General features: G+C 32.7%; 2 protein-coding genes across 4 annotated transcripts; one reads left to right on the top strand and one right to left on the bottom strand.

Moving 5' to 3' along the window:
* The first annotated feature begins 7849 nt into the window (after nt 1–7849).
* LOC104741988 (auxin response factor 12-like) lies at nt 7850–10321 on the top strand. Its single transcript, XM_087483078.1, has 12 exons — nt 7850–7958; nt 8332–8404; nt 8476–8594; nt 8722–8820; nt 8927–8983; nt 9072–9215; nt 9291–9375; nt 9448–9538; nt 9608–9772; nt 9904–10016; nt 10095–10167; nt 10263–10321. Exons 2-11 carry the CDS (start codon nt 8356–8358, stop codon nt 10118–10120), a joined length of 948 nt encoding a protein of 315 aa, XP_087339204.1. The 5' UTR covers nt 7850–7958; nt 8332–8355; the 3' UTR covers nt 10121–10167; nt 10263–10321.
* Nucleotides 10112–13854, bottom strand: LOC104743774 (pentatricopeptide repeat-containing protein At1g34160). Of its 3 annotated transcripts, XM_087483077.1 has the most exons (3): nt 13657–13844; nt 12393–13553; nt 11935–12299 (listed from the first exon to the last, which is right to left on the bottom strand). In XM_087483077.1, exons 1-3 carry the CDS (start codon nt 13800–13802, stop codon nt 11990–11992), a joined length of 1617 nt encoding a protein of 538 aa, XP_087339203.1. In that variant the 5' UTR covers nt 13803–13844; the 3' UTR covers nt 11935–11989. The 3 variants fall into 3 exon arrangements, with proteins under 3 accessions (XP_087339202.1, XP_087339203.1, XP_087339200.1); XM_087483076.1 differs by lacking the exon at nt 11935–12299 and adding an exon at nt 10112–10293 and having other exon boundaries at nt 12393–13854; XM_087483074.1 differs by having other exon boundaries at nt 12393–13854.
* Between the last annotated feature and the right edge of the window lie 32 nt (nt 13855–13886).

Below are 13886 nucleotides of genomic sequence, written 5' to 3'. Positions count from 1 at the left end.
GAAAAGAAATAATTTTGTTCTTGGAGTTTGATGGGTTAACAAGTTGTGTGGTAGTCTAAAAAAAAGTTTTTCAGTGGAAAAACGTGAAGAAGTTGACGAGAAAGAAGAAAAAAAAGAGTATAACGAAGAACCAAACGGTAAAAGTTACGATGACAATTAACACAAAATTTGACAATGAAAATGACAAGAAAGAATATGAAGACTAAGAAAACATTGAATAAAAAACATGAAAACATAGGTGGTAGCGATCAATTAAATATGAAAACGAGTTAAATTCATGATTATAAAATTGTTTCATTTTTTTTGTGGTCAAAGAATTGGTTTAGGATATGTGAGGTTATCAGTTTGATTCGCCTCGCCTGGACGTCGAGTTAAATTCATGATTTTTTTATTTATCAGATTTGATTTTATAACACAATTGATTTTTATATTTTAAAAAATTGTGCAACTGAAATTTAATTTTTTTTTCTTAATACTAATTTAAATTTTTTTATAAGATAATATTTTATTACCATCATCAATCATATATAGATTTTAAAAGTTTTTAGCTTTTAAAAAGTTTTTAAATTTTATAATTTTTAAATTTTAAAAGTTTAAAATATTATAAGTATTGAAACTTTTTAAAAGGTTCAAATTTTATATTTTGAAACCTTTTAAAAGTTTAAAATATTATAAATATTGCTGTAAAACATAAATTATCTTATTTATCTACGTTTGTGCTTTTTATTTCTTATGAGCTGTAAAACATATTTTTGTGTATGATTATATAGATGAGTTGATATTCTTTCATTAATTTTTTATTTTTTATCTTATTTTTTATTTTTGTGAGAAAAGAAATGATTTTGTTATTGGAGTTTGATGGGTTAACAAGTTGTGTGGTAGTCTAAAAAAAGGGTTTTAAGTGGAAAAATGTGAAGAAGTTGACAAGGAAGAAGAAGAAAAAGAGTATAACAAAGAACCAGACGGTAAAAGTAACGATGACAATTACCACAAAATTTGATAATGAAAATGACTAGAAAGAATATGAAAAATAAGAAAACATTGAATAAAAAACACGAAAATATAGGTGATAGCGATCAATTAAATATGAAAACGAGTTAAATACATGATGATAAAATTGTTTTATTTTTTTGGTGGTCAAATAATTGGTTTAGGATATGTGAGGTCATCAGTTTGATTCGCCTCGCCTGGACGTCGAGTTAAGTTCATGATTTTTTTATTTATCAGATTTGATATTATAACACAACTGATTTTTATATTTTAAAAAATTGTGTATCTGAAATTTAATTTTTTTCTTTAATACTAATTTAAATATTTTTATAAGATAATATTTTATTACCATCATCAATTATATATAATTTTCATCAAAATATATCATGGGTTCAAAACCTAGTACTAATATTAGTTGAATACTTATGAAACTAACATTTTAAAGAAAAAAAAAAAAAAAAAAAAAAAAAAAAAAAAAAAAAAACAAATATGACTCAAGTCTGTATATCACAATTACATAAATCGCAAGGTATAAATAAAATAAAATTGTTTAACAAAATTTGCAGAATGATCATTAGTCAAAAATAAATTTTTTTTTTAAGAAGCAAACGTCGAGTCTAAAACAAATTACTACAAAGAAGGAAAAAAAAACAATGATGCGCCACTTTATTAGTAGAAACTGCTATTCGATGACCATCCCATCTGTTAAACCTATTTATTTATGCCATGAATTTCTCTTTAGAGATAATAATACCTTGACCAATCTTGATGGTTAATGCTATTTGAATACAGATGGCGGGACTTTTCTTGTTTTACCACTGGACCAAGGAGACTTGGTTAATCCTGATGGTTATTAGTTGCCTCTATCGTCGGATACATTGTCTGAGATTAATACCACTCTGATAATATGCAGGTTTTGTAAAGTCTAAAGTGCTTACAAAATGCAACATAGCGCATCACTCATCTATGCTTGGAAAAGCGTCTCTAGCATGAAACACTAACTCTCTTGTAATTAGTTAAGGAGCTATTAATCCATGAAGAAGCAATGTTACACTTCATAATATGTGGTAATGTTACATTTTATAACTTCCTCCAAAGTAGATTTCTTCTTGCGGTCTAGATTCCATACTCGTGTTTTTGTTTTGATCATCTTTCCCCTTGAGATGAGTCTTGTAGAGCTTTTAATACCATCTCGTTTTCCTTAACACAAAGTTATTTATATAAATCGATGAAATCAGCCGTTCACCCTCGCCCAACCATGCATGATCCCCTTCCTATCACCCTCTCTCAGCTTGTGAACTCAATTACGATGGTAATATATTAATCTGGTTATTTTAAAATCCACATGACTAATTTTAAAATATGTGAGAATTTCTAAATTATATGTAGAATAATAAATCAATTAAAATTTATGAACCAACAACCTAAGTCTTTCCTCATTCACCACCGTATTTTAGAACTGAGAGTGTTTTTTATATATTGTTAGTTTGAAATCACTTTGGTTACGTAGATGATACAACTTCTTTCAATACAACAAATACTCATATTTTGAAAATTAAAATCACAAATTCGTCGAAAACAACATGTACTGATGGAAAACTTTGTCGAAAAAATTGTTGAATATTTATGAAGAAATTATACTAAAAATCCAAAAATATTTTTCAAACTAAAAATTCTATTTTTTATAATTTTAAAGAACTCAAAAATAAATTAATATATCAATTCAATAATAAAATCTAAAACCCAAATTAATACTTCCTCCGTTTTATAATATAGAATTTTAGAGAAGTATTTTTGTTTCATAATATAGGATGTTTCCAACTTTCTATGCAACTTTTAGATTAAATTTATATTTTACATTATGCACACTTGTTTATAATTGGTTAAATTTTTTAAAAGTAATTATTTATTAATATGTGTGTTTTCACTAAAACATGCTATATTTGAAATGGAGGGAGTATATTTCAAGCGTGTTGTTGATATTTATTGTTTACGATTTGAGTTTCGCTTTAGGCTCTCTTAGAAATTAGGATTACATCTAGATAACATTGTTGATTTCCGGAAATGAGATTTTTTGTGAGAAAAATTAATGCCGACAAAAAACCCATAACTGAAGACCCGACTCAAAACCAAACCAAAATAGAGGTATCAAACCAAACCAAAACTGGCAAAATACCCTAATGAGACCTAAATCCCTAGATCTGGAGAAACATAATAAAAAATTTCTAGTAATTTACATATATATTTTCTAGTAATTTACATATATTTGGATAATATATATATATATATTTTTGATATATAATGTAATTTCAAAAAATTCAAGTATATTTAGGTACTACAATAACAATTTTTAAGTAGTTTATACTTTTAGGGTAATTCGGATATAAAGTAACTAATCCGAAGTGTAAGCAAATTTGGTACTAAAACCGATGACCCAAAAACTCGGGTCCGAATCCAAAATATACTCGAATCCAAATTGCACCAAACCAATAATTTCACATAACCGAAGAGGAACTTAACCTCTTGACCCAAAACTCCAAAGCCGGAAAGAACCGATCCAGATCTAATCCATGTAATCAAATACCTAGGCCTAATTTTTCGTCACAAGCTTGTCAAAAACGAATACATGCAACCAAATTTGTTTGGTTTTTCAACGTGATGGTTTGAAATCTTGAATAGTTTTGACTATTTTCTCCAAATCTGTTAGACACTAGTTAAAAATGATACAGTAAATTTAATTATTTTGGACCTGCTAAATCAAATACAATGACTTGCTTTAATGAGTGAGAGATTTCAATGACATTAGACGATTTTAAAAGTTTGTTCGAAACTTGCCGGATATAAAAACCAACGATAAAATGTGTCACGGTTTTTCTGATAATTTTGTGATGTTCTTTCATTGTTCGAGTAATTACTCGATACACTTAACTGTGAGACAATATATGTGGAGACGAATACACAAGGATCAATGATATACTACAGATTTTCGAGATCTGTAAATAGCTAAAACGAATGAATGTTTGTTGGTTTTCAAAATTGTAAAATAAAAATGCAAAGAAATAAAACAATTTAATTTATGAGATTTAAAACATTGGATCATATACTCATATGGTATTTTAGAGATACATGAGTAATGGATAAAATGAAACAAAGAATTCAATAATTGACAACCGTTCTTAAACATGAACACAAAATTCGATTAATCCTCTTTCAAGGTATTAGTCACTAAATTTGACTACTCAATCACTAAACTTTCATTTGTAACCCCCTTATCAAATTTGCATTATCAAATAAGTCCACTTAGTTCATAATATTCCATCACATTAACTTTCGCAGGCTAGAGAAATATTGCTCAATTCATATTAGTTCAGGCATTCTATCGAACACTTTTGATGTATAGAAAAACCTAGAATCTAGAACAAGGTGCTCAATTCTATTCTAAAATTAAAATCATATGAATCAAAAAACCACAAAGAAATAGATTTCCCTAGTAGACAACTAAACCATTAAATTATTGAATCTCCTACTTAGAACCCTAAAACCCAATTAGGGGAACTAGTCACACATATTGAAATTAACAACACAAAGAAATGAGGAAAACATAATTAGATTGATGAAATAAAAAGCAAAGAGTTTATAATTCTTTTCCAAATTTTTTAAAAAGATGAATGAATCTCTAATCTCCAAAAATAGCTTCAAAAGGTCTCAAGTGTTGCACAAAAAACTCAGAAAAGAACGTAAACCGTGTCTTAGGTTTTGAGGGTTTTTTTATAGCCAATACAGAAAATAGAAGTAAAATTCGGTTAAGGAAAACCAATTCAGCTCGTCAGAAGGGTCGACCTTCATTCCTTCGGTCTCAGACCAGTCCCTTTGCTTCAGATTTTTTTACGTCAGTCACTTTGTAACGGGATCGATCGATCACTTGGAAGGACCGATCGATCTTTCTTCCTTGTTTGCAGAACTTCTCTTTCTTTGCCTCTGTAACATCCGCGAACCAAACTTTGCGTTTTAGGGATGGGTGTCGATCGACACCAAGGGTAGTGTCGATCGACCCCATTATTCTCTGGTTCGACCAGCTCGATTTAGATCGGTTTGGTTTAGGGAAAACCATTAAACCGAGTGATTTAAGTGTTTTGTCGACATAAAAGGGATTTGGGGAAGGTTGTGTTGTCGCCGTTTCTCTTGTTTTTGAGAGAAAAGAGAGAAAACAAGTGTTCTTAAGAGTTTTAGAGAGATTGTGAGATTTCTGGGTTGTTCTTGTGAGATCTAAAGCTCAGAAGGAGCTAGAAGCTTGTTAGAAGGGTTGTATTCGTTGCTGTTGGTCAGAATCTTCCTGCAAAGAGGTGAGAGCATGACCACGACTGAGCTAAGCATGAAATTTCCTTTGTCTTGCTTCTTTGGTGTTTTTTGTGGTGTTTTCTTGCTTGTTATGGTTTCTATAGGATTCCTACGGATTCATATGGCCTTGGGATTGAGTATTGGACGGATTGGAGGTGATGGGAAGCGAGATTCGACTCTTGGATTCGAGCGGTTCGCGATTGCAGAGTCAGTGTTGATCGACACCATGAGGGTGTTGGTCGACACCAGTGAGCAGCATCGGTCGACACTGTGAGGTAGTGTCGGTCGACACCAAGTGCCAGTGTCGGTCGACACCTCCCTTCCAGCGAGACTATGTTTGCTTCCTGGTTTGTTTGCTTTGTTTGTTGTTTGTTTTGGACATTGGTATCTCAGTTGCTTGTGTGTATAGCCGAGTCGATGGAATGATTGTCTCACTGAGTGTTTATTAAATACTCATGCATCTCAATTTGTGTTTGTGGTGCAGGTAAAGGCAAAGTATGATCGTGGAATCAAGGCAATGAAGAGAAAGATGTTCTAGGGACTCGATTAGTTGTTGTCTGGCATTGCTAGGTTGTTAAAGTTGGGTCATTAGAACATTGCTAGGTTGGTGGTTCTATGTTTCATGTTGTTTGGTTATTGGATTTTTGCTATACTTTGATATTGGCTATTTGTTATTGGATATTTATTGGATATTAGTATTGTTTCTGTTATCCGCTGTTGTGTGTTTGTGGTTAGGTGGCTAGTGGGTATAAGACCACTAGTTATAGAGTATTTATTATTATTATTATTTATTTTTTATTAAAAAAAAATAGATCGGGTCGTTTCAGCCTCGAACTGGTCTAAAAGCCTTTAACTCCAATGGTACTTCCTAACACATTCTCATGACTTCAAAGACACAAAAAACAGACAAAAACTCGATAAAAATATTCAAAAAAAATATATAAAGAAGGTTAAAAGACCCTAAAAACACCACATATCTGAAACGACTCGACCAGTTTTTTTTTAATATAATTATTAAAACGAGTGCATAATGACTAACAATATAACCACAATCAAATCAAACAGCGGAAATAACCAAACATATGATCCTTATCATAAGAATTCTTCTTTGGTAGAGGTGTGCTTGGTGGAGGGTACTCTCTTCTTCCCCATCTCCTACAAGGCATGAAAAGTTGGTTTTATTAGACGTTATACTCATTACAAAATAATAAAATATAAGTAAAATCCAGTTAAAAAAAAAACCGATTTGGCTCGTTAGAAGGGTGGACCGATCGGTCCATAGTATAGACCGATCAGTCCTTCGGTCTCAGGAAATGTTTTCTCGACGTCTTAGGTGGAGGACGACCGATCGGTGGAAGGGAGCGGTCCCTTTTCTTTGGGGTTTTTACATCGGTCAATTTGCAACAGGATCGATTGATCGTTTGGAGGAACCAATCGATCTTTCTTCCTTATCTGCAAAACTTCCCTTTCTTTGCCTCGAACTGATCCAAAAGTCTCCAATTCCAATGTTACTTCCTAACACATGCTGACGATTAAAAATAAGAATCAAAAGACACAAAAGACGGGTGAAAACTCGATGACAGACTCAAAAAGAATATAAACAGAAGGTTAAAAGACCCTAAAACACTACATATCATTCTTTCGGACGAATTTCCCATACTCATTCTTTATAAATTCTTACGATTTTCTGATTGTTTTTCCGAATGACTGTGACGTTATCAAAAAAAATTGACGACTTTAAAATTGATCAGAGTATGGTCGGTGGAAACATATATGTTTTCTTGTAGTAATTTTAATATGAAAATTAACTCATTAATGCAAAACTTCTTCTTTTCTCATTTTGAAATTTTAAATACTTTTTTTATTTGTGCTCCTTTAACATATAACTATGTTTTTAACAGTACCAATATTTAACAAATAACTATGTTTTTAAAAGTATTATCATATTAAAATATTATATTATAAATATATTATGCTCTTTTTGAATCATGTCTGAATTTATCGCTAATTTTAGTTCAATAACTATACATTTAGAAAAATTATGGCTATCTATTAAAAAATTCCTACTTTTTTTTGGTCTGTAAATATTTAACGTATATCATGAAGATAATCGTACGATGGTGAAGGTAAAACTCAAATCTTAAGACAGATAAACTCTACCTTTGAAGAAGTGAGATGATGAGTTTTTATCAATATTTTTCAATTACTTTACGACTGATTTTATTTTTATGATATCATTTAAGTTGTTCCGTTATATTATAGCATTATTTTTTTTTGTTAATTGAATGAAATTAAAATTTATGAAGTTTCCTTTTTATTCGGTCAAATAAATAGCCAATAATCTTAAATTTATTAATATAATCAATATGCAATTTTAGGGTTTTGTTGACGAAGTTTTTAGTAGGTTCGTAATTTACTCACATGTGTTTTTAAGTAATAGTAAGCTAACAAAAATGATCTTGAACATGTTCAAATCAAATTAAATTTTAATGAGGTCTTATTTTCTTATAAATAGATGTATGTCCTAATCAAAATCAATCACAAAAAAATAGATCAATAAAAAAGAGTATTCCTTTGTAGAAGTACCTTTCACCAATATTAGGAATCTCTTTCAATTTCATTAAACATTGGTATGATGCTAATTATGTATTTTTATGATTTATCATGATATTTTGTAGTCTAGGAATTCTCAGGAATTCCAAATTTTCATTTCTTTTATCTATCAAATAAATAGTTTTTAATGGGGAAAGGCTAAAAATCATCAACCTTCATTATTGATAACATTCTTTATTTATATATAAATAGATAAACAATAAAATTTCGTTATTTGTCTGATTTTTTTCAATCTTAAATTAAAACTATTACCCGATATCATATGAGATACAACATCAACATTTCTTCGAAATCATATATCTGATGGAGATTTTCTTTCCAAAATATAGTTTTTCCCTAAACCATACACTTTACATGTTGTTGATGATTTTCTTGCTTTATGATTTTCAGAAAATTGGTCCTTGATAAAAACTAATGAAAAATAATGAAGATATTAATTCACAACCAGAGCTATTAAGCATAAGTAAGGAATTTGTATTATTAATATTTCTATGAATAATTTTCTTTGATAATATTTATTTATTTATTTATTAGTTGATGGAACCAAGAGTTATATTTATGAACAATTGTGGAATATATGTGCTGGACCTTTGTGTGATCTTCCAAAGCCCGGGGAAAAGGTTTATTACTTTCCTCAAGGGCATATTGAGCTTGTGAGTCTCTTTATCTCTTTGTATGTATATATATATATATATATATATATATATATATATAATACTTTGGTATTTATATGTATAATCTATGTTTTGGTATTTTGTATGGTTTGTGAAATATTTACAGGTTGAGACATCAACAAGAGAAGTGTTGTTGGATGAAATGAGGCCAAACATTAATCTGCCTTCGAAGCTTCCATGTCCTGTAATTTCTATTCAGCTTAAGGTATGTGTTTTAAGTTCATGGGAATAAAAATGAGCTATACAATTTTATTTTGTAAGTTTTCTTTTCATTGTAGAAAGACATAATTTGGTGCTTATTTTTTTTGTAGATGGAAAAAAATACGGATGAAGTTTATGCTCAGATTTCTTTGATGCCAGATACAACAGTGAGTTGTAAAAAGTTTAAAATTTAATGTCAAACTTTATTGTAATTTTCTTTATTTTTTCCTAACCGATTTTATGAATTTGTAATAGGAAGTTGTAATCCCAATTACTAATGATGGTAATCGAAAGCCAATGGTTTGTTCTTTTACTAAAGCACTAACAGCGTCCGACACTAGCACACATGGTGTATTATCTCTACCTAAAAAACATGCCCTTGAATGTCTTCCGCCGCTGGTAATTCTGCATCGCTTCTCTATTGAATAAACTAGAATTTTAAGTTTCATAATATATATTCAATTTTTGGTTTAGGATATGTCTCAACCAGTGCCTACACAAGAACTTGTCGTAAAAGATCTTCATGATAATCAGTGGACATTTAAACATACCTTTAGAGGTATTGACTATTTTTTCATCAAAAATCAGTGACCATTTGATTAGTAAATAATGATCTTATTTTTGCATTCAGGTACACCGCGGAGGCATCTATTCACCACTGGCTGGACTGCGTTTGTAACATCAAAAAAATTAGCTGCTGGGGACAATTTCATTATCCTTAAGTATATTTCCGTCTTACTACATGTCTTTTAGTTTTTGGATTTTGATATTAATTATTTTTGTCGTTCTAGAGGAGAGAATGGAGAGCTGCTAGTTGGCATTAGACGAGCGAAGTACGAAATAGACCACATACCTTCATCTGTAATATCAGCGCAATGTATGCTACATGGAGTCATTGCTTCTGTAGTAAATGCATTCAATACCAATTGTATGTTCATTGTGGTTTATAAGCCAAGGTATATTTCAAAATACTACTTAATTTCTTTTTTTTTTTAATGAAAACTACTTGATTTTTATTCTATCGAAATAATGCGGATTAGTTTCTTCAACAAGTATGTTTACATTTTGGTTTTTGATATAATCTCAGGGCAAGTCAATTTGTTGTTAGATATGACAAGTTTGTAGATGCATTGAAGAATAAATTTAATTTCGGTTCAAGATTTAAGATGCGGTGCGAGGGTGAGGATTTTTCTGAAAAAGGTAATGTTTAATCATCATTTCTTTTCTCCATTTCTAAAACCCATTATCTATATAACACATTTTGTTTCACAATATAAGGTACTCTGGGATTGTTATTGGTGTAAAAGATTTTTCCCCACATTGGAAAAATTTAGAGTGGCGAAGCCTACAAGTATTTATAATTCATACTTTAATTATATTTGTTTAAAATACATTTTTGTGTGTAAGCAATAACATATCAGTAATTAACTATGTTTTGTTTTGAAGGTGCAATGGGACGAGGTATCACCACAAAAACCTGATAAACTTTCACCATGGGAAATTGAACATTTAGTGCCTTCATCAAATATTTTAAAGACAACTTTGCTCAAGAAAGAAAGCCCTTGTCACCTTCATGAAATGGGTAAAGACACATTTCTTATAACTTTATTTGTTTCACAAGCTAAAGCTTTCTTATGCAAATTTATTTCTCATTCTAACTATCTTCATATATAGGTTCATCATCATCCATTCTTTCGACTGACAACCAAATTGGACGATCGAACATGAGTTCTCCAAAGAATGTGTCTTATCATGACGTAGTTGATGATTCCAAGGTTTCTTATGGTTCGCTAATGAGTTACAGAGTCCCAACCATGCCCAATCCAAACTGTGCTACCGACCAAATTGTTCAACCAATGCAAGAAGATATAACTACCGATGCAACCACTAGTTGCATGTTGTTTGGAGTTGATCTTCTGGCCACACCCTCAAAAAAATGAAGCCGGCAAACAAATTCTCTCAAGTTGAATCAAAATTTTCAACATCTTATGTAGTACCAACAAATGTTAAAACAAATAATTCACATATTATGATGTACCACCAACAATTACTGGGGTATCTGTTTTTTTTTTGGTTTTGTAATGTTTTGGAATTTAGTATGCCGAGTGAGAGAAGGCAAAGAATAAACTAAAATTTAAATGAGTTGAAATTTTAGTTTAATGAAAATATAAGAGAGTCGAGAATTAGAAGAGAAGGTGTTGTTTAAACTTTCACTGAAAAACAGTATTCTGTTACTGGAAAAAAAAAAGATTTTGTTGATTTTGTAAAGAATTACAATGGAAGATAATATTTTGATAAGACATTTATACTAAATGAGAATTTGAGATATAAGTGAAAATAAATTGGTGATGTAAGAAAAACAGTAATAAGCGAGATAAATAGACCAAATTAACAACGTAAAATCCCACTTTGCACTAAAATAGTAATAACCAATAAATAGATGATCTGAATTTTATAGTTAAGAATGATCACCTGCAACGATGCCACCATTACTATTAGCGCCAAATATTTTCCAAAAGTTTTTTTTTTAAAGGGTTAAATCCAAATGTCATCTTTGCCAAGTGTTTTGTTCTCATCTCATGGCTTTCCTCGCCTCCTCAAATATATTTACAAATCGTCTCCATCACTTCTCTTGAAGTCTTCAAACAAACAGATAAACATTCAGAAAATACTCATCACTCAAAAAAAAGTGGTCAGCTTTTACGGAGTACCCTTTAAAACTAAGATCAGAGTTTCGGACCAAAATCATTGTTAGAATGTTGATTTGTTTGTAAAGATTAGAGAAAAATATTTATTTGACTTATCATGCATTCATAGCCCAAACAAGCGCTTCCACTTCGGGATGGAGGGGAAAAAGACTTCGCCGGTGGTTGGCAGCTCCCATGGTAGGCGATGGATCATGAGAAAGTGTACAAAACCATCATCATCTTTAGGAGTCATCCACATAACAACGGTAGCCCGTAAAATTGGTGTTAAGAGAGGCTTCGCGTGCCCTCACTCGGTGTTGTGATCTAGTTTCATTGACGTTGTTTTATACCTTGTTAAAATTAAACATTGTAATATGGTATTGTTGTTTCACACTGTCATCCTCATTACCCATAAGAGGTAGTGTTCGAGATTTTCATGAAAAATAACATAATCAATTAATCATCACCACCTTTAACTTTGTAACGTCACCAATAATCTTTGCAAGAGCATGAACCATCTTTGAACCGATGAAATCGAACTCGATCCCTAACAATGATCTCTCTCTTATAAATCTTTGAAATATGTTTGAAAACAACGTGACAGTCCCCACAAATTCTCAGGTTCTTTATAACTCTCACCGGACTCTCCTCTTCCACACCATCCATCATCATCAGTCCGTAGGCCACCGCCAATTTCTCGCTGTGATAGCACAAAGCGTTCTCTTTCTCTTCCTCTCCAATGTCGTGCAACACGAGTCCCGTCTGTGCCACGTAACCCTCCTCCCTTATCTTGAACCTGACCTCATCAACCAAAACCCAAGAAGTTAAAATAAATCCAAAAGCATTAGAGTTTTGCCAATCGCAGCTGTTAGATGTGGTTGTTTTATACCTGATCTCGTCGATCTTCTCATAAATCTCTCTCCACTGCTCATGGATCTTGTCACCATTGTAGAATTTATGAATCGTTCCTTTGGCTTCTATGTAGCTAAGACCGGGAATTTTCTTCACTTGTTTGGTCTCCATATCATCTCTCACTCGTCCAACGTCCTTCCATCGTCCCTGCGCTGCATAAACGTTTGATAGCAACACAAAATCCCCGTCGTCGTTAACACCCATCTCATTCACTTTCCTAGAAGCTATCTCAGCCATTTCGACATTATTGTGAATCTCTGAAGCTCCAAGGAGGCTCTGCCACAAAACAGGATCCGGAACCATCGACATCGAACATATGATGTCGTGTGCTTCTCTCAGCTTTCCTGCACGGCCTAACAGATCAACCACACAACCGTAATGCTTCATGTTAGGCCCCACCCCGTTACGAGCCATGTTGTTGAACACTGATGTCCCGTACTCCACTAATCCTGCGTGTCTACAAGCAGTTAAAGCAGCTAAGTATGAGACATCATCAGGCTTGATACCATTAACCTCCAATTTCTCAAAAACCTCTAGCGCTCTATGCGCTTCTCCGTGTACTGCAAACCCCATGATCATAGTGTTCCATGTAACAACGCTCTTCTTACCCGTGATTTGATCAAACACTTGGAAAGCTTTATCAACAAACCCGCATTTCGAATACATATCGATAGCCGCGTTGCTAACAATCACGTTATGATCCAAGTTTGCATCTTTAAAGTAACCATAGATGTTTTCACCTTCCTTAACAGCACCCAAGTGAGAACAAGCTCCCAAAGCAGCAACAACAGTTATTTCATTTCTTCTGATTCCTTCTATTTCCATTCGTTTATACAACTCCAACGCCTCACTCGCTCTATTCCCCGAGGCTAACCCCGAAATCAACGCATTCCACGACGCAATGTCTCTCCCAGACATTTCGTCGAACAACTTGTGCGCACTAACCAAATCTCCATTTTTAGAGTAAGCATCAAGCAACGTAGTACCGAGACGCGCGTCATCGGAAAACCCATGACGACTAATCTGACAATGAAGTTGAACCGTAGCGGAAGAACAAAGCGCACGCGCACAAGCTTTAAGAGTGAAAGAGCAAGTCAAAGCATCGACTCTACATATAGCCGACGATGAAGTTTGCCGCAACATGGAACGAAACCATGAAAACGCGAGCGACGGATGAGGACTAGCGGCGAATCCGCGGATGACGGCGTTCCAATCGTTGGTTAAAGGTTTCGGGATGTGACGGAAGATTTTTACGGCGAATGAAAGGTCTCCGAACGGTGAAACTGCGCAGCGTTCGAGAAGACGAGAACGGAGGAAGGAAGATTGAAAATGGCCGGCGGTGAGGAAATGAGATTGGAGTTGTTTGATTTGAGAGAAGGTGACGCATCTCTGTATCATCGTCTCCATGTAGACACGAGCCATTCCATTCACGAGCTTTTCACCAAATTAATTGGTACAACGGTTTTAATTG

Source organism: Camelina sativa, chromosome 14 (assembly GCF_030686135.1).
Source record: "Camelina sativa cultivar CO46 ecotype springtype chromosome 14, ASM3068613v1".
NCBI classification, from domain to species: Eukaryota; Viridiplantae; Streptophyta; class Magnoliopsida; order Brassicales; family Brassicaceae; genus Camelina; species Camelina sativa.
Note: the sequence above shows the minus strand (reverse complement) of the source record. Positions and strands in the feature narration are given on the sequence as shown.